General features: G+C 38.9%; 2 protein-coding genes across 2 annotated transcripts; one reads left to right on the forward strand and one right to left on the reverse strand.

Moving 5' to 3' along the window:
* The first annotated feature begins 8,948 nt into the window (after positions 1-8,948).
* On the forward strand, positions 8,949-13,567 carry LOC119980465 (LRR receptor-like serine/threonine-protein kinase GSO1). The gene is made up of 2 exons (XM_038823167.1): positions 8,949-12,991; positions 13,084-13,567. Exons 1-2 carry the CDS (start codon positions 9,598-9,600, stop codon positions 13,452-13,454), a joined length of 3,765 nt encoding a protein of 1,254 aa, XP_038679095.1. The 5' UTR covers positions 8,949-9,597; the 3' UTR covers positions 13,455-13,567.
* A 202-nt stretch (positions 13,568-13,769) lies between these two features.
* On the reverse strand, positions 13,770-15,349 carry LOC119980466. Its single transcript, XM_038823168.1, has 3 exons — positions 15,088-15,349; positions 14,842-14,979; positions 13,770-13,965 (listed from the first exon to the last, which is right to left on the reverse strand). Exons 1-3 carry the CDS (start codon positions 15,332-15,334, stop codon positions 13,952-13,954), a joined length of 399 nt encoding a protein of 132 aa, XP_038679096.1. The 5' UTR covers positions 15,335-15,349; the 3' UTR covers positions 13,770-13,951.
* Between the last annotated feature and the right edge of the window lie 1,011 nt (positions 15,350-16,360).

Here is a 16,360-nt window from a genome sequence, read left to right on the forward strand (position 1 = left end):
TTTTTTCCAATGTCATCTACGTACAAAATATGAATGTTTGTTCATATCAACACAAAGGGAGCAAAAAAAAAAAAAAAACAGAAGGACATCTTGAGAGATGGCATTTTTTTTTTTTTTTGATAGGCAACATGAAAATATATTATATCACAAAACAAAAAAAAAGCAAACCGGAACAATAGGGCATCCGAAGATGGCTTAAGAGCGGTATAGATGAAGACAAGAAAGAAAATAATACGAACACAACAACTATATATGAAGTATAACAAAATGAAGACATCCTGGGTGAAACTAAATAGTAGCAAAACAAATGAAGCCTTATGATCAAACCCATATCTTTAGAACATCACTCGCCAAACATAGATTTTAATTCCCATCCCGAATATCTGAAACCATGAAGCATTAAAACTCCGAGAAACAAACATAACCCAGCCAAGGACACACCCCCACATGAAGAGATTCAAACATGTGGAAACTCACACACAAGGAGGAAGACCAGCTAGAAGGCGCACAAAACTGGAAGGTCTTGAAACAAAGGAAGGCAAAACAGTCGGCGGAAACAAAACTCACATCACAGTGGATACGCACGCACTTGTTTACCATTGAAGACCCAAAAAATAAAAATAAAAAACCACACCCTAACACACAGTGTTTAGAATAAAACACTTTCTCAAGGATGACAGTGGCACCAAACACAGAGACAAACCCAAACACACACAAAGTGTATACCCTCCCAAGACCCAAAAGGGCCAAAACACACACGCATACAGTGTTTAAGCTCTCAAGACCCACCAAAAATAACCTCAACACAGAAGATAACACACACCACAGTGTAACCATACTCACACAAAGAATGACCTCTCACAAACACACGCACACAGTGTTTAAGCTCTCAAGTCCCACCAAAAAAGACCTCATCACAGCGGATAACGCACACCACAGTGTATACGCACGCACACAGTGTTTAAGCTCTCAAGCCCCACAAAAAAGGCCTCTCGCAAAAAATGACCCCATCACAGATACAAGAGAACCAGCTAAAGAGCAAAAATAAAGAAGAAACCAAACGTAGAAACATACAAATATCAGAATCCCAAATTCGTAAAAGTTCATATCAGCAGCTCTAGATCAAGTATGTTCGCATATTATCATCTCAAAATAGGACATCATCATCAAATTTCACGACCCTTGGAGACTGAGCTTGGAGCTTAGCATGCGTTATCTCAGTGAAGAAAAACTCTGGCTCTTAAACAAAAGTTAAAGAGCTCCACGTCGTAGCCTCCACTCAGTAGTAGAGAAGTCATGAAGGCATAAACATAACAGTGAACATAAGAGTGAGGTCTGACATACTTATACTACACACAGATATCCAATTCATATATATAGATATATAATTCCTTACATACCATCGTATAACAACGAGTTACAGAAAGCCTCGATGGGGTCCTCCTCCACGATGGGATACATCATTGTGGGCCTGCAGCATAAGAAATAAAATATTATAATGAAAATGTCTGCAGGTGCAGGTAGGGGTGTGTGACTGTTGATAGAAGGGATATTGCTTAAATAGAGATTGAGATAATGCGTACGATATCGTTCGATTAACTTAGGCGATAAGGATTAAGCAGATATCTGACTTGTATAAGTGGTTTTCTATCATATGTTCATTCGGGTTTAGGGCACATACGACAAAAGACAAAATATTCTGTCTGTGAGACCTCGATTAGGTGAATGTATCTGCGGGTGGGTGATTAGCTTGCCTGGATTCAGAAATGGGATTTGTCGCCATACTGGAATCGGGCGAGTGATGAAGAAAGTAATCGCACAAGCCCTCATGAGACGATAGGGTGAGTGATTTCTCCTTCCTTGCTCACTTTGATCTCCTATAAACTAAAATCTCTCGCTATGCCCTTAAGCGTTCCCAGTTACACTAAAACATTCTTGGCGTAGTCTCTCACATTCGCTGTCTTGCTGATCTCATCTCGACAATGTCTCAATTCAGCTTCTTTCTCAATCTTTCCTTGGTGATTCTGGTCAATTTGGCAATGTCTTCAATCGCCGAGTGTTTGGATCGCTACTCTATGGCAATCAGTCCTCTCTTCTCTTCAAGACTCAAACTTCTGATGGTGATAGATATAAAGGCTGGGCGGAATGCCTTTTGGGATTGGCATTTTTCAGTCGCTATTGCACGCTACGGTTTCCGCGAGATCTCCACGGGGGCGAAGGCAAAGACCGGCTTCTTGGACGAGGTTTCGCGAATCGAGTAGTTCCTGAGGGATCCTTTGGGAATTAGCGCTTCAAGAAATGGCATTATTCGGGTCTCGGTTCCTAACGTTGCACCTGTTGTCGTGCCTGTTGCTCCGGCGGTTTTGATTGGTGTTTTGGATGGAGATGGTTGAAGGTATGGCTGGAATTTTTCTCTCCCTTAATATTGTCCTTCTTCTTCAAGATTTTGAATCCCTGATTACTTATTAGAGGCCAACTGAGAAGGAGCAAATTGATGTTCAAGGAACCATAGCCTATGATGTTGTGGAATTTATAACTGACCTGGTCTGAAGTACTATTAAATCTTCCTTTTCCTTGGTTTTTTATCATAAGTATCAAATGGCATTTCTGAATTTTTGAGAAGTTGATCCAAGTGTGGCCTGCAATACAAGACTCCTTCAAAGGAATTGTAGTTTCCAAGCTGCAGAGACCTTCAGCTATCAATAGAATTTTGCAGAATAGATATACTTCTTGGTAATATATCAGCATAGCTCCCTTGTGTACCCCGGAATGTCCCTTTTGGTAATAGATTAGGTGTTGCCCAATCACTGGACCTGAGTTCAAATTCCCTGGGAGGGACATTACCTGACTCAATAGGTGTGCTTAAGAATTTGCAGCATCTTCACCTTTCTAGCAACTCTTTCTGGGGTTCCCCTCCGGAATCCATCTGGAGGCTGTCATCTTTGAGAAAATTGGACCTCTCTTTCAATAAGATGGATGGGACTATTCCCGAGAGCTTCGGAGAGCTAGCAGAGTTAGATGAGGCAAACCTCATGGCAAATACCTGGGAAGGAGGAGTGAAAGAATCACACTTGATGACCCTCGGAAGATTAGAGACTATTCTTGTGAAAACTGACTCAAAGAGGCCTCCGGTTTTCACTGTGTCTAGTAAATGGGTTCCTCCTTTCCGGCTTAAATTTATCAAACTTGAAAACTGCCTGGTAGGAACTGTTTTTCTCATGTGGCTTCAAATCTAAAATGGACTTACCTCTGTTACTCTAAGAAACACACTTGATTAGAGACTATTCTTCGTCGTCTTCTTCTTTTGATGAAATAGAGACTATTAAACTTCTTACAACAGACGTGTAGTTGTTTGTACTGATGCTCAATATAAAATCATCTTTTCTATATTTGTACAAAGTACAAACAACTACTACACATGCATGTTTGATGAATTTGATTGGCTGTAGTAGCACTTAAATTTGTCTTAATTTGTTCTTTTTTTTATCCAAATTTCTGCTAATAACCACTGACAGAGTAGTGCTTTCTGCTATGCCTTATATATTCATCTGTATCTTAATTTGGTTAACATTTGTAATTCATGTCTTGACTTGATATGTAAACTAGCCTAGTTTGATTTATACTAGAGCTCATACAAACTCACTAAAGGATGCATGCTATTGATAATTCCTGCACTGCACATGATGGGGACAAATTGGGAATTATCGAAATGCAACACACACAGAATGTATGAATGTGAACTTGTGGTCAGAGTTGAGAGTTCTTATCTATCCGATTGCAAGAGCCTTCCACTTTCGGAAAACTTGTGATCATTAATTACCTTTTCTTTTAATAAAGGGGAGGAGTGGGATTTCTTAAAGCAATATGCAACAAAGCATTAGAGAGCAAACACAAGTAGTAATAACCATTCGAATTAACAAAATTGCACTTGGTTTTAAGCCACGCTTGAAATCACGTTTATTACTCTGAATTGAAATAAATCCAAGCCACGCTTGATTTTTGTTTTCTGACAATTAATAAATTCTAGCCACGCTTGACTTGTTTTTGTTTTCTTGCAACAAATTCAAGCCATGCGACATGAACCTATAAAATCTACTCGGATCCCAAATGTATGCAACACAATATCGAGGAACATTTCCTACAAGTAAGAAAGATCTTCAGGGTCAGGGTCAAGGTATGCAAGGAACGATGGCTGAGATTGAGAGACTAAAGACTGAAATTCGTAGTCTGAAGGAAACGATTAGTCAGCAACAAGTTCTTGTGGATGAATTGGCATGTACAGAAGTAAGATTTTTCTTCCAGTTTCTTTGGGCTTTATATTTCTTACAATTTTCGCATATTTCCTATGTGAAAAAGTATGTTTTCTCCCATTGGAACCGTCCTTGAATGCTCGTTGATCATCAATGTTATTAGCTTAGCCACTTTTGTACCCAAAATTGTCGGCTCTAGTCACTTTTGTGCCCAAAGTGACACAGTAAATTGTTGCTCTTATTCTTTTAAATAAATTAGTGTTCCCAAATTGTGTTATCAAAATCAGCTCGGCCGTGGTTAGATTGGTTAAAACTTCTTTTTTTCTTTACTGGTATATGACCTCGTTTGTGTTGTTTAGCCATATAAACACTTGACCCGCGATGACTTGTAAGGCCCGTGAAACCGAGTAGCCTTTGCTCATTTACAACTAATTGAATTGCTTTCGTTAGTTTTTATATAGAAAACAAGTCATTTTGTTTGTCACTTTATTTCAACGTGTTATACATCAAGGAGTCTCAAACAAAGAAAGAAAGAAAAAGACGCAGAAATTGAAAAGTGCTACTCTTTTTTTGTGATATTGTGGGTCCCACCGTCCCATGTTAAAATTTTGTGTTTTGTCCGGCCCTTTTTCTTAGCTCTTTAATTCTTTCGTGTTCTTTTTATTTTATAATCAAACATAAATATATATATTTTTTACAAGTGATTAATAAAGATCTTCTGATGGCACAGAGAGAGAGTTTACAAAAAAGAATGACTAAGCTTGAGACAATAAAGACTGAAATTGGTACTACGAGGGAAGAGATTATTCGCCAACAAGTTCTTGTGGATTCATTGTCACGTAAGAAAGTAAGTTTTTGAGATTTGAACCATCCTTGGCTTGGATGCTCATCAAACTCGATCGATAGATACACAAGTCATCACTTAATTAAACTCTAATATCAATGAAATCAAATCAAGAGCCTTGTCAATTATATTATTGGTGATTGACGATTTGCATTCCAAATGTAATGTTAGTTAATTTTCTCACGTACAGGCGCTTCCAGATCATGATGATTTCCAGCTTAGAAAAGAAACAGATAAGCTGGAGAACATGGTCAAGGTGATTGAGAAGATGTATGAGGTGAAACGAATTTTAGAAAGACTTATCTATATGAAACATGAAGATATTGCCTTTATAAGTGAAGTTCAAGCTCTGGGGAAGCAAGGAGATCTACAACAATAAGAACCATGAAGGGAGACAACCATGACGACCACCAAGTCCATACGCATGCATGCATTTTCCACAGCTCACATTCTCACTTCTCAGTCACAATATATGTATATATTTATACAACAATATTCAATAATATATATATGAATAAATGAATATATAAACAAACAATTGTCAACAAGAAGGGGGGGGGGGGGGGAAAAACACAAGGGTCCATGGTATCTAGTTGTGTTATATAATTATATCACAAATCCATAATCACAGGCTGTATTTAAAGTATTTCTGGGCCCATTAGTTCACATAACCATAAGAACATTTAATAAAAAGATCCAAATTTATTCCTTGCAAGAATTAAATGGTGTCTTCTGAAGAACACAAATGGGCCAATGTAATAAACACTTCATTAATTAATTAATATTACAATATAGTATACATCAATTAGACTAGTAGAGCAGGCCTAATGGCCAATTTGGAGTAGGCATATAGGGATTAATTACATGCAACCAATCAAACCCCAAATTGTCCACAAAAGGACATTGTCATACCAATAACAATGACATATGCTCCTTATTTTCAATCTTTTCAAAGAAGATGATGTATAAAAATTAAAAAAAAAATCATTAATTGTTTAAATACGTGGAATATATTTAGAGGTTCGATCTGTTGCATACGTGGGGGCATATTTGACTTTCTAAAAGCTTCAACATTAATGGCCCAAACAAATTGAAAATCGAAATACACAGAGAAACTCAACAACTCACTTTCTCATTAGGGTTTCATTCACATTGAAATTTGAAGCTAAAACACGATTACAAGCGAAACCCACAACCATTGTACCTTCTCCCCTTGTAATCCCATATCTTCTTTTCTTTTCTTCTCTTTTCTTTTTCTTTCTTTGAATATTTTCGGTTTTCTTTCTAACTTCTGACTTTCTTAATATGAACATGATCCCACATCTAGTGGACGGATTTGGACCAATCTATATAGTCTGCCAAATTATATATAAATTTTAATCTTCTTTTCTGGCGCCACCCTTTGACCTTCTCAATCAACCTCACCATTCCCCTATCAGCTATGATTTTTCTGTTCTTTTGGAGGTGAAGAAGTCATTTACGGAAGACCCAGAAAGAGTTTTGTGTGATTCCAGCTGAGCTAGGCAATTGTTCCAGCCTCACCGTCTTCACTGTTGCTATGAACAACCTTAATGGGTCAATCTCAGCTGAATTGCGTAGTCTCCAGAACCTCCAAATTCTTAACTTGGCAAACAACAGCCTCTCTGGTTAGATACCGAGTCGACTAGGCTAGTTGACTCAGCTTCAATACTTGAATTTCATGGGGAACAAACTTGAAGGTCTTGTTGTGGATGATGGCTTCAGCTTCTGGACACCTCTGTTGATAGAATGCAAATGACAGGAACTCTTCAGAAGGCAAGTCTTGCAACAGTGGGATATTCAAACAAGGAATATAAATAGTGTCTGCATCATTAGATTCAGAGTATTCTGATGCAGAAATCAAAGTGAGAAAAAAAAAGAGGATAGAGAGGACACAAATGGAGAATTTCATGCTTCTTTTGTGGGCTTCTTGTGTTGGATGATGATCAAGGAGTGTGCAAGTATGGATTTTTATTGATTACACTACGTGAGAGGCATTACTCAAACAGAGATGACAAACATGACATGCCGGCATGTAGTGTTGCATTACAACCGCAATGATGCATTGACTATTCACAAATTTATGTTTTATGGGCTTGTAAGTGGGTCATCACTTTTAGGCCCAACAACAAAGATGAGAGAGTCTCTGCCCCTTGGGCTCTCTATCTTGGGCCCAAATTAGTTGTGCCCGTTTTAGAATGATATGATAGGATCTGTATTTCCATTTACCTTTTTTTGGGTAAAACAACACCATACAAATTTATCATTGGACATCTGACATCAGCCTAAACTCAGGACCTCCCGAGTTCATACAGTTTGGAGTCAAATTCGTCAACTTGGGTGATAGCTTAGTTGGTGAATCTTTATGGGACCAAACCGTATGGACTCGAGAGACCTTAAGTTTGATTCTACTGGAAGTAATATTTTTTAGACCACACATTGAGTTTTAGCCCAACTTACCCTGTTGTCATGTGAAAAACTTCTGTACGAGCAGACTTGACAATACAAGTTTAGGTTCATGTCAGATATTCGGATGACAAACTTGTATGGTATCATTCTCAATTATTAGAAAAAAGGGAAGGAAAAAAAGTGATCTTCAACAACCATGCTCGTATATACATCACTAACACAAGTCTTGATTAGCATCACATTGATACCTACATCTAACAACTTAAGAAGGACCATATGTCATATTATTACTCATATTGGTAGAGTTTTGTGTGCACCAATTCCACAAGAAGAAAAGTTCAATCACAGCAGCCTTTTATTAGTGCTTCCACGTATGTATATACACCGACCTTTACATTCAATGAATTGAGCAAAAAAAAAAAAAACAACACTATATATGTATATATATTAGTGACATCTTTTAAAAAAAGGCTCAAGCTACAAACATGTGTTGATTTATCTTCACTACATATGATTATTTCACTTGAAGCAATAAGGATCAAGATCAATACACATATATTGTATTAATACATTCATTATTTTCATCATATTGGGGAAGATATGGTGAATCATGAATGTGATATAAGTCAGAACTAAGACTACTTAAGAATTCATTATCTTAATAGTAATAAGTTTGTCTGCATATCCCTTGGACAAAGCACTACACCTCAATTTGTTTGTTTTTTTCTTATTGAACAACTCAGTTTATGTTAATTAATTATCTAATCTCCTTAAGAATTTTGGTCGGTATCTTAGCAGTAATTGAGCAGATAATATTGTTTTAATTATTTCAAAGAATAAACTAGTGTCTTTTGTAGTCCATGAGGTATCACAGGCAGAAAGCTTGTTTTTAGGTATAAATCTGATCCTTAATTAAACAAACAATGGGGAAGAAAAAAAAAACACAAGAGTCCATGCTATCTGGCTGTGTTATATAATTATATCACAAACCCATAATCACAGGCTGAAGAACACAAATGGGCCAATGTAATAAAACACTACATTAATTAATTAATATTACAATATAGTATACATTAAATTAGACTAGTAGAGCAGGCCAAATGACCAATTTGGAGTAGGCATATAGTGATTAATTACATGCAACCAATCAAAACCCTAAATTGGCCACAAAAGGACATTGTGTTTTGGTAGCTCAAACCAATAACAATGACATATTTCTCATCAGTTTCAATCTTTTCAAATAAGATGATGTATAAGAATAAGAATAAATAATAAAAAAATCATTAATTGTTTAAATACTTGGAATATATTTGGAGGTTCGATCTGTTGCATATGTGGGGACTTGTTTGACTTTCTAAAAGCTTCAACATTAATGGCCTAAACAAATTGAAAATTGAAATACACAGAGAAACTCAACAACTCACTTTCTCATTAGGGTTTCATTCCCATTGAAGCTAACACACTATTACAAGCAAAACCCACAACCACTGTATCTTCTCCCATGTAATCCCATATCTTCTTTTCTTTTCTTTTTCTTTCTTTGAATATTTTGGGTTTTCTTTTAACTTCTAACTTGCATAATATGAACATGATCCCACATCTATTGGACGGATTTGGACCAATCTATATAGTCTGCCAAATTATATATAGATTTTAATCTTCTTTTCTGGCGCCACCCTTTGACCTTCTCAATCAACCACGCCATTCCCCTATTTAATACCAAATTGTTGTCATTTACTCCACTGACAACGTTTCATGGTCTCCCTTGTCTCTTCTTCTTTTCTTCTCGCCAGGTTTGTGTCTTTAGGACTCCCTGTTTTTGTTTATGCTGTCCATTAAGAGTTAATCAACCATCATGCAGTGTGTCTCACACAATCCAAGGCCAATCACTCTCCTGCCATAGCCAATTTCCATAACCAATACAATCTCACTACTTGTCTTTATCAATGCATGCATGAACAGAGCTCTTCAATTCCTGCAACTATAAACACCTACATGAATTAAAACTATTTGGTCCCTCTTTGTCATCAAACTCATTGAGACATTCAAATCTCTTTCAGAGAATTGGTTTTGGAAATGCAGAAAAGAGTTTTCTCACTTGTTCTTGTTCATTTGCTCTGTTTTTCAATTGGGTTTGTGTTGTGTCAAAACAATGATTTTTCTGTTCTTCTGGAGGTGAAAAAGTCATTTACGGAAGACAAAGGAAGAGTTTTGGGCGATTGGTCTAAAAAGAACCCAAATTTTTGTAAATGGAGAGGAGTCATTTGTGGGAGGAACTCGGTGGATGGAATGGTGGGAGTAGTGAGTCTCAACCTTTCTGCCTCGTCACTCGGTGGGTCAATAGCGCCAGAACTCGGACGTTTGAAAAACCTGCTCCACCTTGATCTTTCCTTGAACGGTCTCACTGGCCCCATTCCAACGACTCTGTCTAACCTTTCTTTATTGGAATCTCTGCTTCTATTCTCTAACCAACTCACTGGATCCATCCCAACTCAGCTTGGCTCCCTTACTAGACTCCAAGTTATGAGAATCGGTGACAATGGACTCAGTGGACCAATCCCTTCCTCATTTGGCAATCTTGTCAATTTGGTCACTCTGGGTTTAGCCTCATGTAGTCTAACAGGTCCAATCCCTCCCCAACTCGGCCAACTCAACCGGGTTCAGAACTTGGTACTGCAACAGAACCAATTAGAGGGTCCTATTCCAGCTGAGCTTGGCAATTGTTCAAGCCTCACCGTCTTCACTGTTGCTATGAACAACCTTAATGGGTCAATCCCAGTTGAATTGGGTAGTCTCCAGAACCTCCAAATTCTTAACTTGGCCAACAACAGCCTCTCTGCAGAAATACCGAGTCGACTCGGCGAGTTGACTCAGCTTCAATACTTGAATCTTATGGGGAACAAACTTGAAGGTCCAACCCCATTATCAATTGCAAAACTGGGTAATCTTCAGAGTCTTGATTTGTCAGTGAACAAGCTCACAGGCGGAATTCCTATGGAGTTTGGTAGCATGAGCCAGCTCGTTTCCTTGTTTATAACCAACAACAATCTCTCTGGGGTTATACCAAGAAACATTTGCTCCAATAATTCCAACTTGGAGCATTTGATTTTATCAGAAATTCAACTATATGGAGAAATTCCAAGAGAATTGAGTCAGTGTAAGTCACTGAAGCAGCTTGATTTGTCCAACAATACTCTCAATGGATCAATACCAATTGAGCTCTATCAGCTGCTTAATTTGAAAGATCTCTTTCTCCACAACAACAGCTTGGTGGGTTCAATTTCTCCCTTCATAGCAAACCTTAGCAACCTGGAGGCACTGGCATTATATCACAACAATTTACAGGGGAACCTGCCAAGGGAGATTGGGATGCTCAGCAAGCTAGAAATTTTGTATCTTTATGACAATCAGTTATCTGGGGAGATTCCAAAAGAGATTGGGAATTGTTCAAACTTGGAAATGATAGATTTCTATGGAAACCGATTCAATGGGAAGATTCCGGACTCCATTGGGATGTTGAAGGGATTGAATTTCCTTCATCTCAGACAGAATGAGCTTGTGGGTGATATTCCCGCCTCACTGGGTAACTGTCATAAACTAACTATCCTTGACTTGGCAGATAATTGTCTCTCCGGTGGAATCCCTGCAACTTTTGGATCTCTCCAGGTTCTGGAACAGTTCATGTTATACAATAACTCCCTCGAAGGTAACCTTCCCGATTCACTTGTGAATTTAGCGAACTTGATGAGAATCAATCTTTCAAAGAACAGATTGAATGGTAGCATTGCTGCATTGTGTCACTCGCATTCCTTTCTTTCTTTTGATGTCACAAGCAATGCATTTGACCATGAAATTCCTCCCCAGCTGGGAAACTCTTCTACGCTGGAACGGCTGAGATTAGGGAAGAATCGATTTACAGGGAAAATCCCATGGACACTAGGAAAACTTCATGAACTATCACTCTTAGATGTGTCAGGGAATTTGCTCACTGGACCTATTCCAGCTGAGCTTGTATTGTGCAAGAAATTGACCCACATTGATCTGAACAACAATTTTCTGTCGGGGCCAATACCGTGGTGGCTCGGAAGTTTACCTCTACTGGGGGAGCTTAAGCTCTCCTCCAACCACTTCGTTGGGTCTCTTCCTCTTGAATTGTTCAACTGTTCCAAATTGCTGGTGCTCTCTCTCGATGGTAATTCGCTTAATGGAACTCTCCCGTCGGAGATTGGTATGCTGCCATCACTTAATGTTCTTAATCTCAACCAGAACAACCTTTCCGGCCCAATCCCTCCAGCAATTGGTAAACTGAGCAAGCTGTATGAGCTCGGGCTCTCAAGAAACAACTTCAATGGTGAGATCCCTTTCGAGCTCGGCCAACTAAAGAATCTTCAGACCATTCTAGACCTCAGTTACAACAATCTAAGTGGTAAAATCTCACTTACTCTTGGGGCTCTGTCTAAGCTGGAAGAACTTGATCTGTCTCACAATCAACTTACAGGAGATGTTCCTCCTGAACTCAGTGACTTGAGCAGCTTGGGCAAGCTTAATCTCTCCTACAACAATCTTGAAGGAAAACTAGGCAAGCAATTCTCTCATTGGCCTCCTGAGGCATTCGAAGGGAACTCGCGTCTTTGTGGAAGCCCTCTTGATCACTGCAATGACATTGGATCCAAGAAGCAGCGATCAAGTCTAAGCGAGTCATTGGTGGTTGCGATCTCAGCAGTATCAACATTAGTTGTCATTGCTGTACTTATACTCGGAGCGATCTTGTTGAAACGCCAAAGGGAATTCATGAAGAGGGCGAAAGAAGTGAACTGTGCTTACTCTTCCAGTTCTTCTCAAGCGCAGCGAAGATTGCTATTCCCAAATGGAGCTGGTAAGCGAGATTACAGATGGGAAGACATCATGGAAGCCACAAATGGTCTAAACGACGAATTCATCATCGGCTCAGGAGGGTCTGGAAAAATCTACAGAGCGGAATTCTCCACCGGAGAAACATTTGCAGTCAAAAGGATTTTGTGGAAAGACGATTTCTTATTGAATAAGAGCTTCGCAAGAGAAGTTACGACGCTTGGGAGGATAAGGCACAGACATCTGGTGAAGTTGATGGGGTATTGCAGCAACAGAGGAGCAGGTTCAAATCTGTTGATATATCAGTACATGGAGAATGGCAGTGTCTGGGACTGGCTTCACCAGAAAACAGTAGATAACAAGAAGAAGAAATGCCTTGACTTGGAAGCAAGACTGAAGATAGCAGTGGGACTAGCTCATGGAGTAGAATACCTGCATCATGACTGCGTGCCGAAGATCGTTCACAGGGACATTAAATCAAGCAATGTACTGGTAGACTCCAATATGGAAGCTCACCTGGGAGATTTCGGGCTTGCAAAAGCCATAGCCGAAGACCACGACGACTCGTATACAGAGTCAAGTGCATGGTTTGCTGGTTCTTATGGCTACATTGCTCCAGGTAATTGATAAGTTCTGCTAATTAGAACACTAATACTGCTTGTTTCACCATTTATGCATTTCTAAACAAATGTTCGTGTGATCTGCCATCAGAGTATGCATATTCACTGAAAGCAACAGAGATGAGTGATGTTTACAGCATGGGAATTGTGCTGATGGAACTCGTCAGCGGCAAAATGCCGACGGATGCAAGTTTTGGTGTAGAGATGGACATGGTGAGATGGGTAGACAAAGGCATTGAAACACAAGGTTCAGCTCGAGAGGAGCTGATAGATCCTGCATTGAAGCCACTCTTGCCAGATGAAGAATTTGCAGCATATCAAGTGCTTGAGATAGCATTGCAATGTACAAGAACTGTCCCACAAGAGAGGCCGTCGTCCCGGCAAGCATGTGATCAAGTACTACACATTTTTAACAATAGGGTGGTGGGTTCTGGGAAGAATAACATGGATACCCACGTATAACTCACCATACTATTTTCTTGATTGACGCCCAATCAGTTTTGATTTATTCATATTTATGCTCAAGGCCCAACAACTCCCAATACAGAGCTTAGTGTTATACATCGGCCATGATTTAATTTAATACAGCCAGATGCTTATATTACCACAACTGAATTATCAACCTTTGTAAAAAGCTAGTAATACATTTCCGTAATGATCTGTTCATATATGAATATGAAACATGAGCATTTACGCAGTTAAACCATATACACATCCACAGCTAATCTTACTGAAAAAGGTAACTCAGCTTCCAGTTGGTATTATTAGTCCGGCCAATTACCATCATCAAAGCATCACAGCTCTTATTAGCAGCAAAAGCTTAGAGAGATTGTAAGTAACATGAATAGAAAAGCAAAAGCAGTAGTACAGAGTACAGACCATAGGTCCATAACATGAGGGGGAATAGAAAAGATCTTGTCAGAATGTCCCATGATCTGTTGACGGATGATTGCAAATACTTATTCGTCTTCATCTACAACAGAATAAGTTGAATCAATGTTAAGGAAGTTGGGAAATCAAATGGTAACAAGAAAATACGAGAATTATCACTAAAACAGTTGGCAAAACTGAAAGAAAGGAGAATATGACTTGATGTTGACAAAGACTAAGCAGCACAACATACATGAGCTTCCTCTGTAACAAGCATAGATAACCATTTTTAGATAAACGGACCTATAGCTCATAGTATAACTTTACTTGTTCCCCATAAACCGACCTATGACATCTTGTTTTGTGAAGTACGTATTATCTGTTAAATCAACCAAATTTGCTATTACAGTAACAGCTAAGTCCTATGATTTCAATTTTCAACACCAAATCATTGTCTTCCACCCCCTGAAAGATTAGAAAATCATCTGAAACAGAAGATAATACACCAGAGACTCTTCCTCACCCTAGTCCAGCCCCAAAACCCTACAACAAACCTCCTTCTACCACTTTGGTCGACACTACGAATAACCCCCATCACCAATCTTAATTTAGTCAAAGCTTTATACATACAGGACATTACTTATAAAAGTGTCAAGGAAAGTGGTTTTGAATGTATGTAGAAAAGGTCTGTTGCTTCCTGTACCACAGTATGTACGAATCATTTGGAACACAAAACCAACTTCAAATCAAGTCTGGGTTTTTATCATTGCCTGAGTTTGGCAACTAAATGCTGATCACAAGTCACTATCTAGACACCCAACATTATATATCTGTACCAAATTGCTAGACTAAACATCGGCATTAGCACAAATTCGAATTCAGTTTAGATTTCATATGGTACCCAAAACCTCCACAAGCACAAAATTAAAAAAAATATATATGAAATTTTATGGATTGTGAAGCTCTAAAAGAAACGAACCAAAGTAGCGACGTTCATTGGCTGCCCTGGACTTCTGGACAAGCTTCTCAGTGTCCTCTACGATTTGTTTGTCAAATTTAGTCAGCTCGTTCAGGAAGATCGACCCGCATCCCATCGCAATCAAATGCTCCCACGGATCTGCATCTCAAAAAAAAAAAATCTTTTCGTAATCCCAAAAGACCTTTTCCTTTTTCCTCGCAGATTGATTAGGAAAAAAATTGGAGAAGAATTAGGGCAAGAACTTACGGCGCATGTAAGGGACCCTCCGAAGAGCGTTGGAGTGCAACTGCACACTCAAACCCCACAACGCCCCGAGCATCGTCACTGTCACTGCCATTTCCGTTGAAGTTTTTGCTTCGCAATTGCAGAGTTTGGTCTGGTCCTCTTCGCCTAGCGACACTCTCTCGGATATCGGGATTTCGGCGTCAATTATCCAACGTCTGCGATCACGGGTATTTATCACACCTCGTGGACAATCTTGTTGTGTGTGCATTTACCATTTTACCACTTTGTGCAAAAATTTGATTGCATGTAAAACAAACTATGAACATGTTCATGGTTCTTCAAATATATGATGGTATGATGGTTGATGACATTCAAAACTGGCTCGATTATGCTGATGTATTGTTGATGCAATAATTCAACAACCAAATTGTTTGTGAGTAATTTGGAGAAAGTAAAACAAGACAGACATGTTTACGTGGTTCGACATTGTGTCTAGGTCCACGGTACAGAACTATCGGATGTTGTTATTATATTGTTCTGGTTACAAAACGTACATGAATCCAATACAGAGTAGTAAATCTTATTCCCATCCCCCTTCTCCGTTGCTCATGGCTTCTTTTTATACTTGTCTTGTGCAGTTTGCAACGGTTGAGGAAGTTGGCAGTAGTTGAGGAAGTTTTCTGTCAGTTTCAGACATAACCGTTGGTGTGGAATTGCCTTATCTTTGGTGGTCTGATAGGCCTTTTGTATTTGTATCGGCTTTGTATTGCCTTGTTTGACGAAGTTCTTTTGGACTGTATGATTTGGTCTCAAATATATTGGGCTTTGTTGACCTTATCTCTCTGGACTTATATTTTGGTCTGACCCATTTGTATTTGGATTGGGTTGAACATGACCCTTTTATTTGAATGGGGTTAAAATTGACCCCTACATGTATCAATTGGTCGGATTAGCATGAGGTAGTGACTTTTCTACTGTCTTTGATGTCCTACACAATGAAAAAGAGTAGGCTATAGGGAGCCCCATGTTTTTTCTCGGAGAACCTCTCTGACGCTCAAATCAATTCGGATGCTATTAGGTGTTTGGTGTTCGGAGCGTTCTCTCTCTAAACTAACATTCAAAAATACAACGTTTGGAACCGCTTACTGGGTGCTGGAGGTCCCCTTTTATAAGAGTTAATTTGAGTGAGATCTTCCTCAATTCAAAAATACAACGTTTGGAACCGCTTATTGGGTGCTGGAGGTCCCATTTTATAAGAGTTAATTTGAGTGAGATCTTCCTTGAGGATTTTTTA

Source organism: Tripterygium wilfordii, chromosome 16, assembly GCF_013401445.1.
Source record: "Tripterygium wilfordii isolate XIE 37 chromosome 16, ASM1340144v1, whole genome shotgun sequence".
NCBI classification, from domain to species: Eukaryota; Viridiplantae; Streptophyta; class Magnoliopsida; order Celastrales; family Celastraceae; genus Tripterygium; species Tripterygium wilfordii.